At 42.7% G+C, this 14,728-nt stretch overlaps 1 protein-coding gene across 1 annotated transcript in view; it reads left to right on the forward strand.

Annotated features, from left to right (window-relative positions):
• The window catches only part of LOC141073591 (membrane-spanning 4-domains subfamily A member 15-like), a 231,052-nt gene that overhangs the window by 203,809 nt on the left and 12,515 nt on the right, over positions 1-14,728 (forward strand). Inside the window, exon 5 of the mRNA XM_073560879.1 lies at positions 9,627-9,746. Coding sequence (XP_073416980.1) covers positions 9,627-9,746 — 120 coding nt within the window. The remainder of the gene's footprint in view (positions 1-9,626; positions 9,747-14,728) is intronic.

Here is a 14,728-nt window from a genome sequence, read left to right on the forward strand (position 1 = left end):
ATTATCTGACAGAATTGCAGGGGTGTCAATACTTTTGGCCACAACTGTATACAGGGTAGGTCATTATATGGATACACCTACCATATTTTCCAGTGTATAAGACGACCGGGCGTATAAGACGACCCCCCAACTTTTCCAGCTAAAATAGAAAATTTTCTTAAAAGTTTGGGGTCTTCTTATATGCCATGTGTCATCTTATATGCCGGGTGCGGGGGAGTGGTCCCGATGACAAAGGGAGGGTGTATGTGGAGTTATCATCCCCCTTTTACCTCATTGGTGGCAGCGGTGCTGTCTGCGGGTCTCTGTGTGTTAGGCGTCGGATTTCTGCGTTTACTCCGCAGGGATCCAGACCCTCACATTCTGCAGTCTCCTGCTGTTTATCTACTGCAGAGGAGATTGCAGAGGAGATTGCCTTGCAGCAAATCTCTCCTGAGGCTAAGTCCTTCTGTCCTCCTACTGAGCATGCTCATGGGACACCTCCCATTGGAGATCGGGAGTCATGTGCTCAGGTCCCGCTCCAGATCTCATTGGTCCATCTCAGAGATCTGGAAGCTTGCGGTAGGTCCCGGCTGCTATAAAAGGCGCGCATGGCTGTTCCGCCATGAGCTAGTATAGACTTACTTGCTGCTGTGTGTATGAGGGCGGATGTATGATTCTGGTGAATGACTCATTATAAAATCCCTTCCCTCTGATATTACGTATGTGGTTAGGGACTGAGTTTAGAATCAGCGCCAGCGCTCCTCTGCTGCAACATCCACGGCTGTGCTTCCGCCTTAGCCTTGTCATTTAGCAGCAGTATCCACTCCGCACTGCAGAAGCAGCACTTTTGCGTTCGCAGTTGCGACGCTCCGCACACGGTAGGTCTAGAAGGACGTAGTGCTGCCATCTTGGGCTACTCCTGTGACCTGATACTGTGTGTGTGATTTTTACTGAGTACTGTGACCTCAACAGGCTTAGTCTTTTGTATTTGTATTTATTTGGCATCTCTGTGAATTAACTGAGATTGCTCTGCGCACCTTGGTGAAGTTTAACCCTGTGCGCATTACTGCCATATTGCTCCTACCACCTCTTAGCAGCAGTTATATCACCCACTGCATGGTGGACCCCGAGCGGTGATCGCACTTTATTATTATTTTTATTTAGTGCATTCCGCCATTCCTAACACTGTGCTGGGGATCGGCGGCTACTCCATCTGCACTGTGGCGGCTCTGTGCTGGGCATCGGCGGCTCCACTTTGTCCAGTGTGGGGGTGCTGTGCTGGGGGGCGGCTGCAGAGGCTCTCTGTCCAGCGTCGGTGCTCCTCCAGCATTTCCCCAAAGCCCGGAGGCCCAGGCAGCTCCATTGCTGTGATGCGGTGGCCTCCCTGAAAATGGCCGCCGGAGCCCGTGTATGCTCAGATTCAGATCTCGTCTCCCGAGATCTCGGGACAAGATCTCAATCTGAGCATGTGTGGGCTCCGGCAGCCATTTTCCCGGAGGCCACCACATCGCAGCAATGGAGCTGCCTGGGGGCCTCTGGGCTTTGGGGAAATGCCGGAGGAGCCCCAACGCTGGACAGAGAGCCTCTGCATCCGCCCCCCAGCACAGCGCCCCCACGCTAAACAAAGAGGAGCCGCCGCCGACCCCCAGCACAGAGCCGCCACACTGCTGAAGGAGGAGCCGCCGCACCGCTGCCACCAATGTGGTAAAAGGGGGATGATAACACCATTTACACCCTCCCTTGTTCATTGAGACCACTGCCCCTATATGCACTCGTCATATAAGACGACACCCGGCGTATAAGACGACCCCCGACTTTTAAGCAGATTTTCAGGGGTTAAAAAGTCATCTTATAAACTGGAAAATACGGTAAATAAAATGGGAATGGCGACAGTTTTCTTGCGTAGGGTGTCTTGCGTTGAAATCTGCTGCAATGACCCGGGTACTGTGTTCACCAGACATCAACACAATTTCTATCCGCTACTCATGTGTTAACCTCTGCGACATGTCAATGGCTGTAAACAAAGAGAAACTTAAAAATAACTCATGAAAGAATAAAGTTACGTTAAAACCAAGCACACCATTGTTTTTCTTGTGAAATTCTCAATACGTTTGATGTGTCAAATGACCCTCTTCCCATCGAAAAAAATAAAGTTGGATCCAAAATGGCCAACTTCAAAATGGCCGCCATGGTCACCACCAATCTTGAAAAGTTTTCCCCCTCCCATATACTAATGTGCCACAAACAGGAAGTTGATATCCCCAACCATTCCCATTTTAATTATGTGTATCCATATAAATGGCCCACCCTGTATATATATACAGTATATACCTATCATTCATTTAAGGAAAGAATGAATGTACTTAAGAATAATGTGTTTGAGAGTAGAAATATGCCAATAAAGAGAGAAGAAAAAAATGGATTATACTTGCAATCGAACCTGATGAGTGAAAGAACCAAAACTTCTAAGGGTACCATGCTATGCACATAGCTATTTAATCAATGCCGGTATATAATGTGAAGGATAGCACAGTAAAGCTAGAAAAAACCCTGTGTGTACAAAATTATGGTGTTCTTCACATCATTCCTTCCTTTTTTTACCTCTCTCTGTATTGGCATATTTTCACTCTCCAACACATTATTCTTAACCCCTTAGTGATAGAGCCAATTTGCTACTTAATGACCAGGCCAATTTTTACTATTCTGACCACTGTCACTTTATGAGGTTATAACTCCGGAACGCTTTAACGGCTCCCACTGATTCTGAGAATGTTTTTGTGACATATTGTACTTCACGTTAGTGGTAAAATTTCTTCTATATGACTTGAGTTTATGAAACAAATGAAAATACGGTGAAAATTTTAAAAATGTTGCAATTTTCAAATTTTTCATTTTTATGCCCTTAAATCAGATCTGTCACTCAAAATACTTAATAAATAACATTTCCCACATGTCTACTTTACATCAGCACCATTTTGGAAACAATTTTTTTTGTTAGGATGTTATAAGTGTTAAAATTTGACCAAGATCTAAGGGGTAAGGTTTCTCCTTGTTACAAAACTCATTAAAGGGTTGATTGTGACTTGTAGGATCGCTACTACCAATAGGTGGCGCTGTAGAGTAAAAGTCCTCTTTCTTTCTGAAGAGGCAATTTGCATATAAAAGTTGACCAGTGATTTCTCATTTTTACAACAAAATTTACAAAACCTTTTTTTAGGGACCACATCACATTTCAAGTCACTTTGAGAGGTGTACATGACAGAAAATACCCAAAAGTGACACCATTGTAAAAACTGCACCCCTCAAAGTGCTCAAAATCACATTCAAGAAGGTTATTAACCCTTTACGTGCTTCACAGGAACTGAAGCAATGTGGAAGGAAAAAAATCAACATTTAACTTTTTTTCAGAAACATTTTATTTCTACTTTACCAATTTTTTTATTTCCACAAGTGTAAAAAGAGAAAATGAACAATAAAATTTGTTGTGCAATTTCTTCTGAATACGCCGATACCCCATATGTGGGGTAAAACCACTGTTTGGGCGCACGGCAGAACTCGGAAAGGAAGGAGCGCTATTTGACTTTTTCAACACAGATTTGGCTGGAATTGAGATTGGACGCCATGTCGCGTTTGGAGTGCCCCTGATGTGCCTAAACAGTGGAAACCCCCAATTCTAACTCCACCCTATCCCCAACACACCCCTAACCCTAATCCCAACCATAACCCTAACTACAACCCTAACCCTGTTATGAATGGATTCCCGAGGAGGATAGCAGGCCCAGGCTAAGCCACAGAAAATCAGAGAGGTTGGTAACTAAGCAGATTGCAGACCTCTAATCCTGTTCACACAACTAGCAGTAGCCATGGAGTGTACCTACGATGATTCGAGATGCCTCTGCACAGCCGGAGAGCTAACTAAGCCTAAAGAAAGAAAGAGGAAATCTAATCTGCCCCCAAGCAGACCCCAAAGGAATAGATAGCCCCCAAACATATATTGTCAGTGAGACAAGATGAAAACACAAATGCAGGCAGAAAAATAGACTGAGCAAACGAAGGGGCCCACACTGACTAGACATGACAGGAAAGGAAAGACACTGTCTGCAATCACGCAAAAAACCCTGCAAAAAGTCCATCATGTCTGATGCACAAAAAACACTGAAGTCGCACGACTTCGCCCCCACTATATCAGCACTCTGGTGTGTTCTGAAAGCAAAGCAAAAAGAGACCAATATAACAGGGGACAAAACAAACTGGCACAAGCAGTAACATATGGGCGGTGATTCAGAACAACCCCAGCTGGAGCTGGCTGACCCGCACAAAGCAGAGATAAGCATAACCAGATCAAATGCAAACAGAATAGCAAATGAACCACTTAGCTGAACCATGCAGGGAAAGAGCAGGAGACATCGGACCTCAGAAGGCACAGGAAGAAAATCACCAGCAGGGATAAAGGGAGTCAGCTGTCTAAAATCCCAATCAGAAACCCCAGATCTCCAATCGTCTTCCTCATTATCAAGTGGCAAGCCTCTGTCAATCTGACCAGCTCCACTACCTTTAGTAATCACCAGAGGGAAACCAGAGAGAGAATTCACAACATAACCACAATGCACCCCTAATGCTAATCTGAACCCTAACCCTAACTTTATCCCTAACCCTAACTTTATCCCAACTCTAACCCTAGTGGGAAAATGGAGATAAATATTTTTTTTATTTTATTATTTTTCCCTAACTAAGCGGGTGATAAAAGGGGGATTGATTTACTGTTTTTTTATATTGATCACTGTGATATGGTCTATCACAGTGACCAAAATGAACCAATAGGAAAAATCTCCTATTGTTGCCGTGTGCTGGCAGATCTTGGTGGGTGCACTGCACATGCGCCCACCATTTTCTTCACAGAAGAAGACACCAACAGCCGTGGAGAGAAGCAGGAGGGTCCAGGGACACCGGGAGGTACCGAGGGAGGATCAGGGACCCTATTTCTCTCTCCTCTGATGTGCGATCAAATCATTGGAGAGAAAAATTAAATGGAAAATGTGAAATTTTTTTTGTGGTCGCCGTTATACTATTAGTAACGGTGATCGTAACACTGGGGTCAGTAAATTCTGAACTGAATCGTGTTCTCTGGGGTCTCGGCTACCCCTGGTAGCCAAGAGCCCGGAGAAATTCCGACTCTTGGGGGCGCTATAGCCTTTTTCCTCAAGGTCATTAATTAACGGGGCAGTGGTTTAAATACCCTTAACTGCTGCCGTTAAAAAGTGTATCTGCGGTCGTTAAGTACGTTGATTCTTTCCTTGCATAAAAGATAGGTATACATACAGTATATACACATTTATATTTTTTACGTGTTTCTTTCTGGCTCAATAATATGCAAATTGCCTCTTCAGAGAAGTTGCTTCTTTCTGGCTCATGACACTCCTTCCTCCTTTCCTTAGCTCCCTTTTTTGATATTTTTCATGTATAAAACCATGTATGTGTACTGCTACTGCTTCTATGTATGGTTGTTCTGAAGAAGGAGTCGGTGTGACCCTGAAACACATTGACAATAAACCAGCATTTACCAATCGTGGATGTCATTTTTCCAGTAAGCGCAGAATACTTCCATTCCCCGAGCAACTTTTTATCTGACACTACCATATGGAAACTGCAGTATCTGGACTTCTGTCTTTTAGTGGTTGAGTCATACACAACCCCATAAGGTGAGCACAATTACCATTTATTACCTTTTGTGTTACTTGGATAAGACCCTATTGTACTTTTGCATTTTATTTTGTTTTAATCTTCTCTTTATCGTAGCAATAACCAGATAATTTTGGTCGTCACTCAAGGCAAAAGAGAGACAAGTCCATGTGGAAAAGGGAGGAAATCCCAAGGGATAACCTTTTGAAAGAAACCACAATTTATTATTATTATTATTATTATTTTTATTGTTGGATTTAACAATCCAACAATAGGTTGTATTTTCATAAATCTATTTTGAATTTATTTCAAGAATATTTGAAAACACTACCTATCACATTGCATAGGTTCAGACATTTGTTCAACAGGTGGCAACACCTCTCGTGCGGTCTTGCGTTCACGCAAACGCCGATCAACCTGAATGGCTAATGACATAGAATCGTCAAGACCAGAGGGAAAAGGAAATCCCACCATAGTATCTTTTACGGTTTCTGACAAACCTTTCCGAAAGAGAGCTGCCAAGGCATCATCATTCCAGGTAGTAAGGACCGCCCACTTTCGGAATTTTTGACAGTACAACTCTGCAAAATCCCAACCATGGCTCAATGCCAACAGGGCCTTTTCAGCCTAATCAATAGCATTAGGTTGATCATACAACAACCCCAAGGTTTGAAAAAATGCATCCACATTATTTAGAATAGGATCATCAGGTTTCAAAGAAAACGCCCAATCCTGGGGATCGCCGCGCAGCAAAGAGATGACAATTTTAACCCGCTGCGCGGAGCTCCCCGACGAGTTAGGCTTCAAGGCAAAAAATAATTTTCAATTATTCTTGAAATTCAAAAATTTAGACCGATCCCCAAAAAACACATCAGGAGTGGGGATCTTTGGTTCAGCAGCATGTGAATGAGTAAGATAGGCGGAAATTCCCCGCACTTCTGCAGCGAGCTGCTCCACACGATCAGACAATTGCTTCATCTCCATTGAGAGAAAAAAAAATTATTATTTTTTTCTTACAATTCTTTCCTGCTATTGAGTAACCTAGGATCTGCGGTACGGCCGGTGATTCTGTTATGGATGAGTCACCGAAGGAGGAAAAAACAAAAATAATAGCTAAGTCCAGAAAACCAGAGAAGTTGGAAGCTATCGGATTGCAGACCCCTGAACCTATCCACAACAACTAGCAGTAGCTGTGGGGGGTTCCTACGGTGCCCTAGACCCCTCGATCACAGCCGGAGAACTAAATTAGCCTAAAGACAGAAAGGGGAAATCTAAACTGCCCCAGAGCAGACCCCAAAGCAATAGGCATCCCCCAACATATAATGTCTGTGAAGCAAGATGAAAAAACACTAACACAGATAGAAATATAGGTTGAGCAAATGATGGGGCCCAAGCTAACTAAATAGGACAGGATAGAAAAGCTGCTGTCTGCAATCCGCAAAAACCCTATCCAAAAATGAACCAACAGACTGATAGTAAAAACAGGCCCTGAAGTCGCTAGGCTTCAAAAAGACTATATCAGCACTCAGGTATATTCTGAAGACAGAGCCAGAGATCAACAGATCAGAGACAAAAATGGAATTCAGCTCACCCCCGGCCGGGGATGGCTGAACTCCAAAAAACAAGGCAAACAAAACTAGAACTAAAGTGTACAAAAGGCAGAGCAAAACTTAGCTTTGAGAAGCAGAAATCAGACTGGTCTCCAAGAATCCAGCAGGAAAATCACCGGCAAGGCAGCGGGGCGTCGGCTGCCTTATATCCAGTCATCAGTTCCTGTGACCCAGTCATCATCTACCTGCTCAGCTGTTTGGTAATCAGCCTCACTACCTTCCTTCGCCAGAAGAGGGAGTTCATCAGACCTCACTGGTGAAGGGAAAAATGAACTCACAACAGCACCCCTCCCCCCAGCCACATGGGATGCCTAAAGAGTCATAAGCAACTGTGAGTGTACTTTCTGTTTTATATTTGTATTTGTACATATTTAATGTCTCAACTTTATAGCAACTTTTATCTGTATAATCACTGCCCTTTTGGGAATAAATCTAAAAATTATCAGTTTGTCTCCATGCTCTAAGAAACGAACTATGCGCCTCTTTTAGATAATCGCTACTGATTTCAGGGGTTTGCCACGGACCCTCTTAATTTAACTCTGTGAATTAAGAAAAGCGTGAATGGTGGCAGCGTGGTGTGTGCGATTGATTAGGCTAGTTGGCAGGACAGAAGGGTCTTATATTGCTAAAGGGGGGCTGCGGCCACAGCATTGATAATTCCCTTACTGTGGTAGCCTGATTGTCTGTGCACAACAAGCAGCCCGAGCGGCGACTAATTAGCCTAGGTGCAGTTCCCTGACTGACCTGAGGGTAAGGGGGGCGCCGGAGAGCTGCGGGTTCCAAAGCGGAACTGAGAAAGTGGGATATACATAAATTCCCGCAGTTCTTGGAAGGTTGTTAGCAGTGGTGGGGCATCCAAAATAACCCCCCTGCGGTAAATTGTTAGAGCAAGGTTAGCTTGCTGCATTTTTGTCACATGATGCCAGTGGTGGGATAACTAAGATAAGTCCCCACCGTGCCTGTGATAGCCATGTGCCGGCAGTGTGTCACGTCCCTCAGTCCACTGATACACCCGTGTCAGTGGTGGGATTGTGACATATTGGTGTCACAGGGTCCACTGTCCGTTGCGTTTTGGTGGCAGCGGGACCACCGTTCGTCACAAAAAGTATCAAATCCATAATAAATCGGACAGCACATGGATGACATTTGTTTGCAGTCTGTGTGCAGTCCATGATTAAAACTGCTAAGGATAGGAGTAGCTTTGTAATTTTATTTATATCCACGCATAATCATTCATGAAAACTGATGGTAAAAACTGACACAAGGATCAAATAGTGATGAAACTCAGATCTAAAACATTGATGACACTTGGACCATTTTTTGAGGCCTTAGGTTTTTTGCATATTTTACTTGAGAGAACCTTACACCGAATTCTTCATATGATTTGCACAATGGATTTAATTTTGCTTCTCCATTGCGGATATAGTAGCAATCAAAATATTTGTCGCGTATTGAGCCAATTTTCATTAAGTGTAAGTGGGTGTTATCAGAAGTGTACTTCAAGGCCGCCATCAGGGAATTATTGCTCGTACTGGCGCATGGGGCCCGGCATGCAACGGGCCCCCTCTCTTCTGCTCACTGGGCCCCAGCGGCAGGATCCTTCCACTTCAGTGATGTTCAGTTAAAATCTGTTGCCATGCGGGAGATTCCTGTCCCTGTCTGTTAGCTTATCCGTGTCTGAAGGCGATGTGGCACTACTCCAATTCATACATTTGAGGATACAAGGTTACACAGTATGGAATCCTGTTATGGAGTCAGGTTTGGGGTTTTATTTGCAATGACATTTATAATCTAATGCAATTATGATCTAATATAACATGACGTGTGCAAGACCGTAGCTTATAGTTAGACTACTTATCTTTTAATTCTCTATTTATTGATTGTATTCCAGTTAGTTATTTTTATTAATTTATAAAGTTGAGTGATTATCTTCGGTTCCCCTCTTATTCGGCAAGCTATAGCACTTGCCGAATAAGCTACCTCGGGAACCCGGCTTCCTGGATCCCACCGGCTGAACAGCTGATCGCCACCGCAACTGCATGTGTCACCGCTGTGTCACAGTCACAATACATGTATGGATAGCCTGTGTGTTGTGCTCTCCATACATGTGCTGTCACTGTGTCACAGCTGCGACACATGCAGCTGTGGAGCCGATCAGCTGATCAGCCGGGGCGCTCCATGTATCTGGGTTCCCTCTACAGCTTATTCGGCAAGCGCTATAGCTTGCTGAATAAGCGGGGAACCAAAGATATTCGCTCAACTCTATTAATTCAGTTCAATGTGTAACTTACAAAATGTAATTGTGTCGGGTTGATGCATAAAAAATTTGATTGTGGACTGTGCTGTTTTTGGTTACAGGTAGTCAGGGAGATTGTATTCATATCATTGATTATTGCCACCATCTTGGAGTTGTGTGTGTCTATTTCCATCTCATCATTTGGCTGTAGTTCTCTGACAGGAAATGCTGTCTCCCAACAGGTAAGAGGAGTGGCTAGTTTCAAAGAGAATGGGCACCATGGACATTTTGGCCCTGATTAATAAAGACTAGCATTTCGTAAATGAGGGTCATGTTGCAATAAGATGTGTCAAAATTCATTAAGAGGTGCACACCACCTAAGGGGGTTCCCAGGCTTTAAGTTCAAGTCTGAAATCACTATTCTGTATGTGACTTTAGACTTGTGAATCCTCATAGTGCATGCTGTCAAGATTCTCTGTGTTGACGTTGTCAATTTGCATACTTCCTGCCACATTCAGACTAAACGTTTCAGGCTTTGCTCAATTCACTTGTATTAAGTGAGGCCACACACATCTAGTTGGCACGTGACCGCATGTATTCAAATAAAAACATAATAGGCATAGAGTGACTGCAGACTTGAACCACAAGCCTGGACAAACCCCTTTAATGAATCTTGTCCATCTCATTAGTGGCCTTTGCCTTTGTGCATTTTCCAGAACTGTTACTTCAGTTAAGACCTGGAGTAACATTTTTGGTGCAAAGAAAATGCTGCCAGTTTTAAAGAATTTGACGGGTGGGTGATTTTGGGAGAGCTACCTAAAACTGGTCAAACACCAAAAATCAAATGCTTGATCAACTTTGCATTGCGCAAAATTTTTGTAAATTTTCAAAGTGCTTTACGGGGCCTTTATTCTTAAAGGGGTTATCCATGCTTATGATATTGATCATCTTCCCTTAGAATAGTACTTTTGGGTACATATGCCTTTATGATAATTTTTTCTTAAACGGAACCTGTCAGCAGGATTGTGCTGAGTAACCTACAGACACTATCATGTCTGCACCGTTATACTGATTAAAATGATACCTTGGTTGATGGAATCCTTCTGTGATTGTTGTTTAATCTTTATTTTCAGTTTTGAGTTAATCATAGAATCATAGAATCGTGGAGTTGGAAGGGACCTCCTGGGCCATCTAGTCCAACCCCCTGCTCAAAGCAGCATTTGCTAAATCATCCCAGACAGAGGTCTGGCCAGCCTCTGTTTGAAGACTTCTATTGAAGGAGAACTTACCACCTCTTGTGGCAGCCTGTTCCACTCATTGATCACTCTAACTGTCAAAAAGTTTTTTCTAATATCTAATCTGTGTCTCCTCCCATTCAGTTTCATCCCATTGCTTCTAGTCTTTCCTTGTGCAAATGAGAATAAAGATGATCCTTCTACAATGTGACAGCCCTTGAGATATTTGTAGACAGCTATTAAGTCTCCTCTCAGTCTTCTCTTTTGCAAGCGAAACATTCCCAAATCCTGCAACCTTTCCTCATAAGACAGGGTTTGCAGACTGGTCACCATTCTGGTCGCTCTTTTCTGAACTTGCTCCAGTTTGTTGATGTCTATTTTAAAAAGTGGCGCCCAAAACTGGACACAGTGTTCCAGATGAGGTCTGACCAAAGAGGAGTAGAGGGCAATAATGACTTCACATGATCTAGACTGTATGCTTCTGTTAATACATCCTAGAATTGCATTTGCCTTTTTTGCTGCTGCATCACACTGTTGACTCATATTCAGTCTGTGATGTATTAGTATTCACAAGTCTTTTTCACATGAGCTGTTGCTTAGCCCTATTCCTCCCATTCTGCATATGATTTTTTCATTTTTATTGCCCAGATGTAGTACTTTGCATTTTTCCCTGTTAAAAACCATTCTGTTAGTTGCTGCCCACTGCTCCAATTTATTTATATCTTTTTTAATCCTTTCTCTCTCTTCTCTAGTATTAGCTATCCCTCCTAGCTTTATGTCATCAGCAAATTTAATCAGTTTACCCTCGATTCCTTCATCTAAATTGTTGATAAAGATATTGAACAATACAGGGCCCAGGACAGAGCCCTGTGGTACCCCACTTGAGACATTCTTCCAACTGGATGTGCAGCCATTTACGACCACTCTTTGGGTCCGATCACTAAGCCAGTTATGAATCCACCTAACAGTTGCCTTGTCCATTCCATACTTAGTCATTTTTTCAATAAGGATTGTGTGAGATACTTTGTCAAATGCTTTGCTGAAGTCAATATATACTATATCTACAGCATTTCCCTGATCCACCCAATCAGTGATTCTGTCATAGAAGGAAATTAAGTTAGTCTGACATGACTTATTAGTTACAAACCCATGCTGACTCTGTTTAATCACTTCATTCTTATCCAGGTACTTACATACATGTTTAATAATTTGTTCAAAGATCTTTCCTGGTATAGAAGTCAGACTCACCGGCCTATGGTTGCCTGGGTCCACCCTCTTCCCCTTTTTGAAGATAGGAACAACATTTGCTCTTCTCCAGTCTTCTGTTCTCCAAGAATTTTCAAAGATTATGGAGAGAGGTTCAAAAATTTCTTCTGCTATCTCCTTCAGTACTCTGGGGTGTAATTCATCTGGACCTGGAGACTTGAATTCATTTAGTTTAGCTAAGTGTTTCCTCACTATCTTTCTGTCTATAGCTATCCTGGATTCTTCTACTCCCTTAATAGGACAGTGAAGAACAGTTGATGTTACATTTCCTTTCTGAGAGAAAACAGATGCAAAATAGGAATTTAAAAGTCCGGCATTCTCAACATTCTGTCTTACTATTTCATCATTTTCATCCTGTAAAATTCCTATAGCATCTTTGACTCTTCTTTTACTTTTGACATATCCCCAAAATCCTTTATTATTGCTTTTGACGTCTCTTGCAAGCCTCAATTCATTGTCAGCTTTAGATAATCTGATTTGTGCACTGCAGGTTCTGCAGACAGCATTATATTCTTCTTTAGATATGCCTCCCACTTTCCATTTCTTTCTTCCTTTTTAGCATGTGCTTAAGTTCTGTGTTCATCCATCCTGGCTAACTTAAATGCTTCCTATTCATCCCCTCTTTTCGGAATTGTTAACAATTGTTAACAATTGTGCTTTGAGAATTTCATTTTTCAAGATTTCCCATCCTTCCTGGACATTTTTGTCCTTAAGGATATCCAGCCATTGGATCCCTCCAATTCTTTTTCTGAGTCCCTTAAAATCTGTCTTTCTGAAATCTAACCTTGACATCTGAGTCTTCACAGGTCTTCCTCCTCTAGTTATGCAAAATTCTAAAATAGCATGGTCACTACCTCCTAGAGTCCCAGCCACTTTTACCTCCTCAACCATTTCCTCCCTGTTTATGAGGATTAGATCCAAGGTAGCAGATCCCCTTGTTTTCTCCCCTACCTTTTGGAAGATAAAGTTGTCAGCAAGAGAGGATAAGAATTTCCTTGACCTGAGAGAGATTCCCAACAAATATCTGGATAGTTGAAATCTCCCATGACAACTATGTCATATTTTTTGGAGAACTTGGCCATTTGATGAACAAAGAGTTCATCTCTATCTTCAGCCTGCACAGGCGGCCTGTAGTAAATGCCTACAATGGTGTCCTTTCTATTGTTCTGTCCTTGTATTCTTACCCAAACAGTTTCCACAGAACTCCCAGTCTCTGAAGCCTTCAATCTCTGTGCAGACATGTGCGTTTCTAACATACAATGCAACACCCCCTCCTCGTTTATCAAGTCTGCTTCTTGCAAATAAGTTGTATCCTTCTAGCCTTGTATTCCAATCATGTGTATTGTTCCACCAAGTTTCAGTGATTCCAATGACATCATATTTCTTTTCCTGCGTTAGTAGTTCCAATTCTCCTTGTTTGTTGCCCATGCTTTGTGCATTAGTATAGAAACATTTTAGTTTGTGATTGGTTTCTCTTTCTCCAATATTTTTATTATTTAGATTCTTTTGTCATTGTTCTTCCTTTCCACTTCTAATAGCAGAGTTCTCAATAGCATTTGTCAGGTGTATGGCTTTTTCTGGCCTTTTGCTTCCCTTCCACGTTGTTCTAGTTCCTGATGAGTTTAGCAAGGCGACTTCCAAATACATGTTTTCCAGTCTTCGTAAGGTGCACCCCATCTCTAGCAAGTGGTCCATCGTATTTCATAGGTAATTCACTCCATGATCCAGAAATCTAAAACCTTGCTGACGGCACCATCGACGTAGCCAGTTGTTCACCTGCATATGGGGGGGGTCTGCATATGGTGCTCTGATTAGGTATTCACCTAAGTGGCTTCTAACAGGTCACTGATCCCTCACTGACCTGCCCCCTAGTTTTCATAATAAATATACACACATATATACACATACACACACACACACACATGCACACATACTGTACACATAAGCACACATACACGTATACATACAGTGGGGAAAAAAAGTATTTAGTCAGTCAGCAATAGTGCAAGTTCCACCACTTAAAAAGATGAGAGGCGTCTGTAATTTACATCATAGGTAGACCTCAACTATGGGAGACAAACTGAGAAAAAAAAATCCAGAAAATCACATTGTCTGTTTTTTTTTCATTTTATTTGCATATTATGGTGGAAAATAAGTATTTGGTCAGAAACAAGCAATCAAGATTTCTGGCTCTCACAGACCTGTAACTTCTTCTTTAAGAGTCTCCTCTTTCCTCCACTCATTACCTGTAGTAATGGCACCTGTTTAAACTTGTTATCAGTATAAAAAGACACCTGTGCACACCCTCAAACAGTCTGACTCCAAACTCCACTATGGTGAAGACCAAAGAGCTGTCAAAGGACACCAGAAACAAAATTGTAGCCCTGCACCAGACTGGGAAGACTGAATCTGCAATAGCCAACCAGCTTGGAGTGAAGAAATCAACTGTGGGAGCAATAATTAGAAAATGGAAGACATACAAGACCACTGATAATCTCCCTCGATCTGGTGCTCCACGCAAAATCCCACCCCGTGGGGTCAGAATGATCACAAGAACGGTGAGCAAAAATCCCAGAACCACGCGGGGGGACCTAGTGAATGAACTGCAGAGAGCTGGGACCAATGTAACAAGGCCTACCATAAGTAACACACTACGCCACCATGGACTCAGATCCTGCAGTGCCAGACGTGTCCCACTGCTTAAGCCTGTACATGTCCGGGCC

This window comes from Dendrobates tinctorius, unplaced genomic scaffold (assembly GCF_039654945.1).
Source record: "Dendrobates tinctorius isolate UK_male_01 unplaced genomic scaffold, ASM3965494v1 ptg000308l, whole genome shotgun sequence".
In the NCBI taxonomy this organism is placed as follows: Eukaryota; Metazoa; Chordata; class Amphibia; order Anura; family Dendrobatidae; genus Dendrobates; species Dendrobates tinctorius.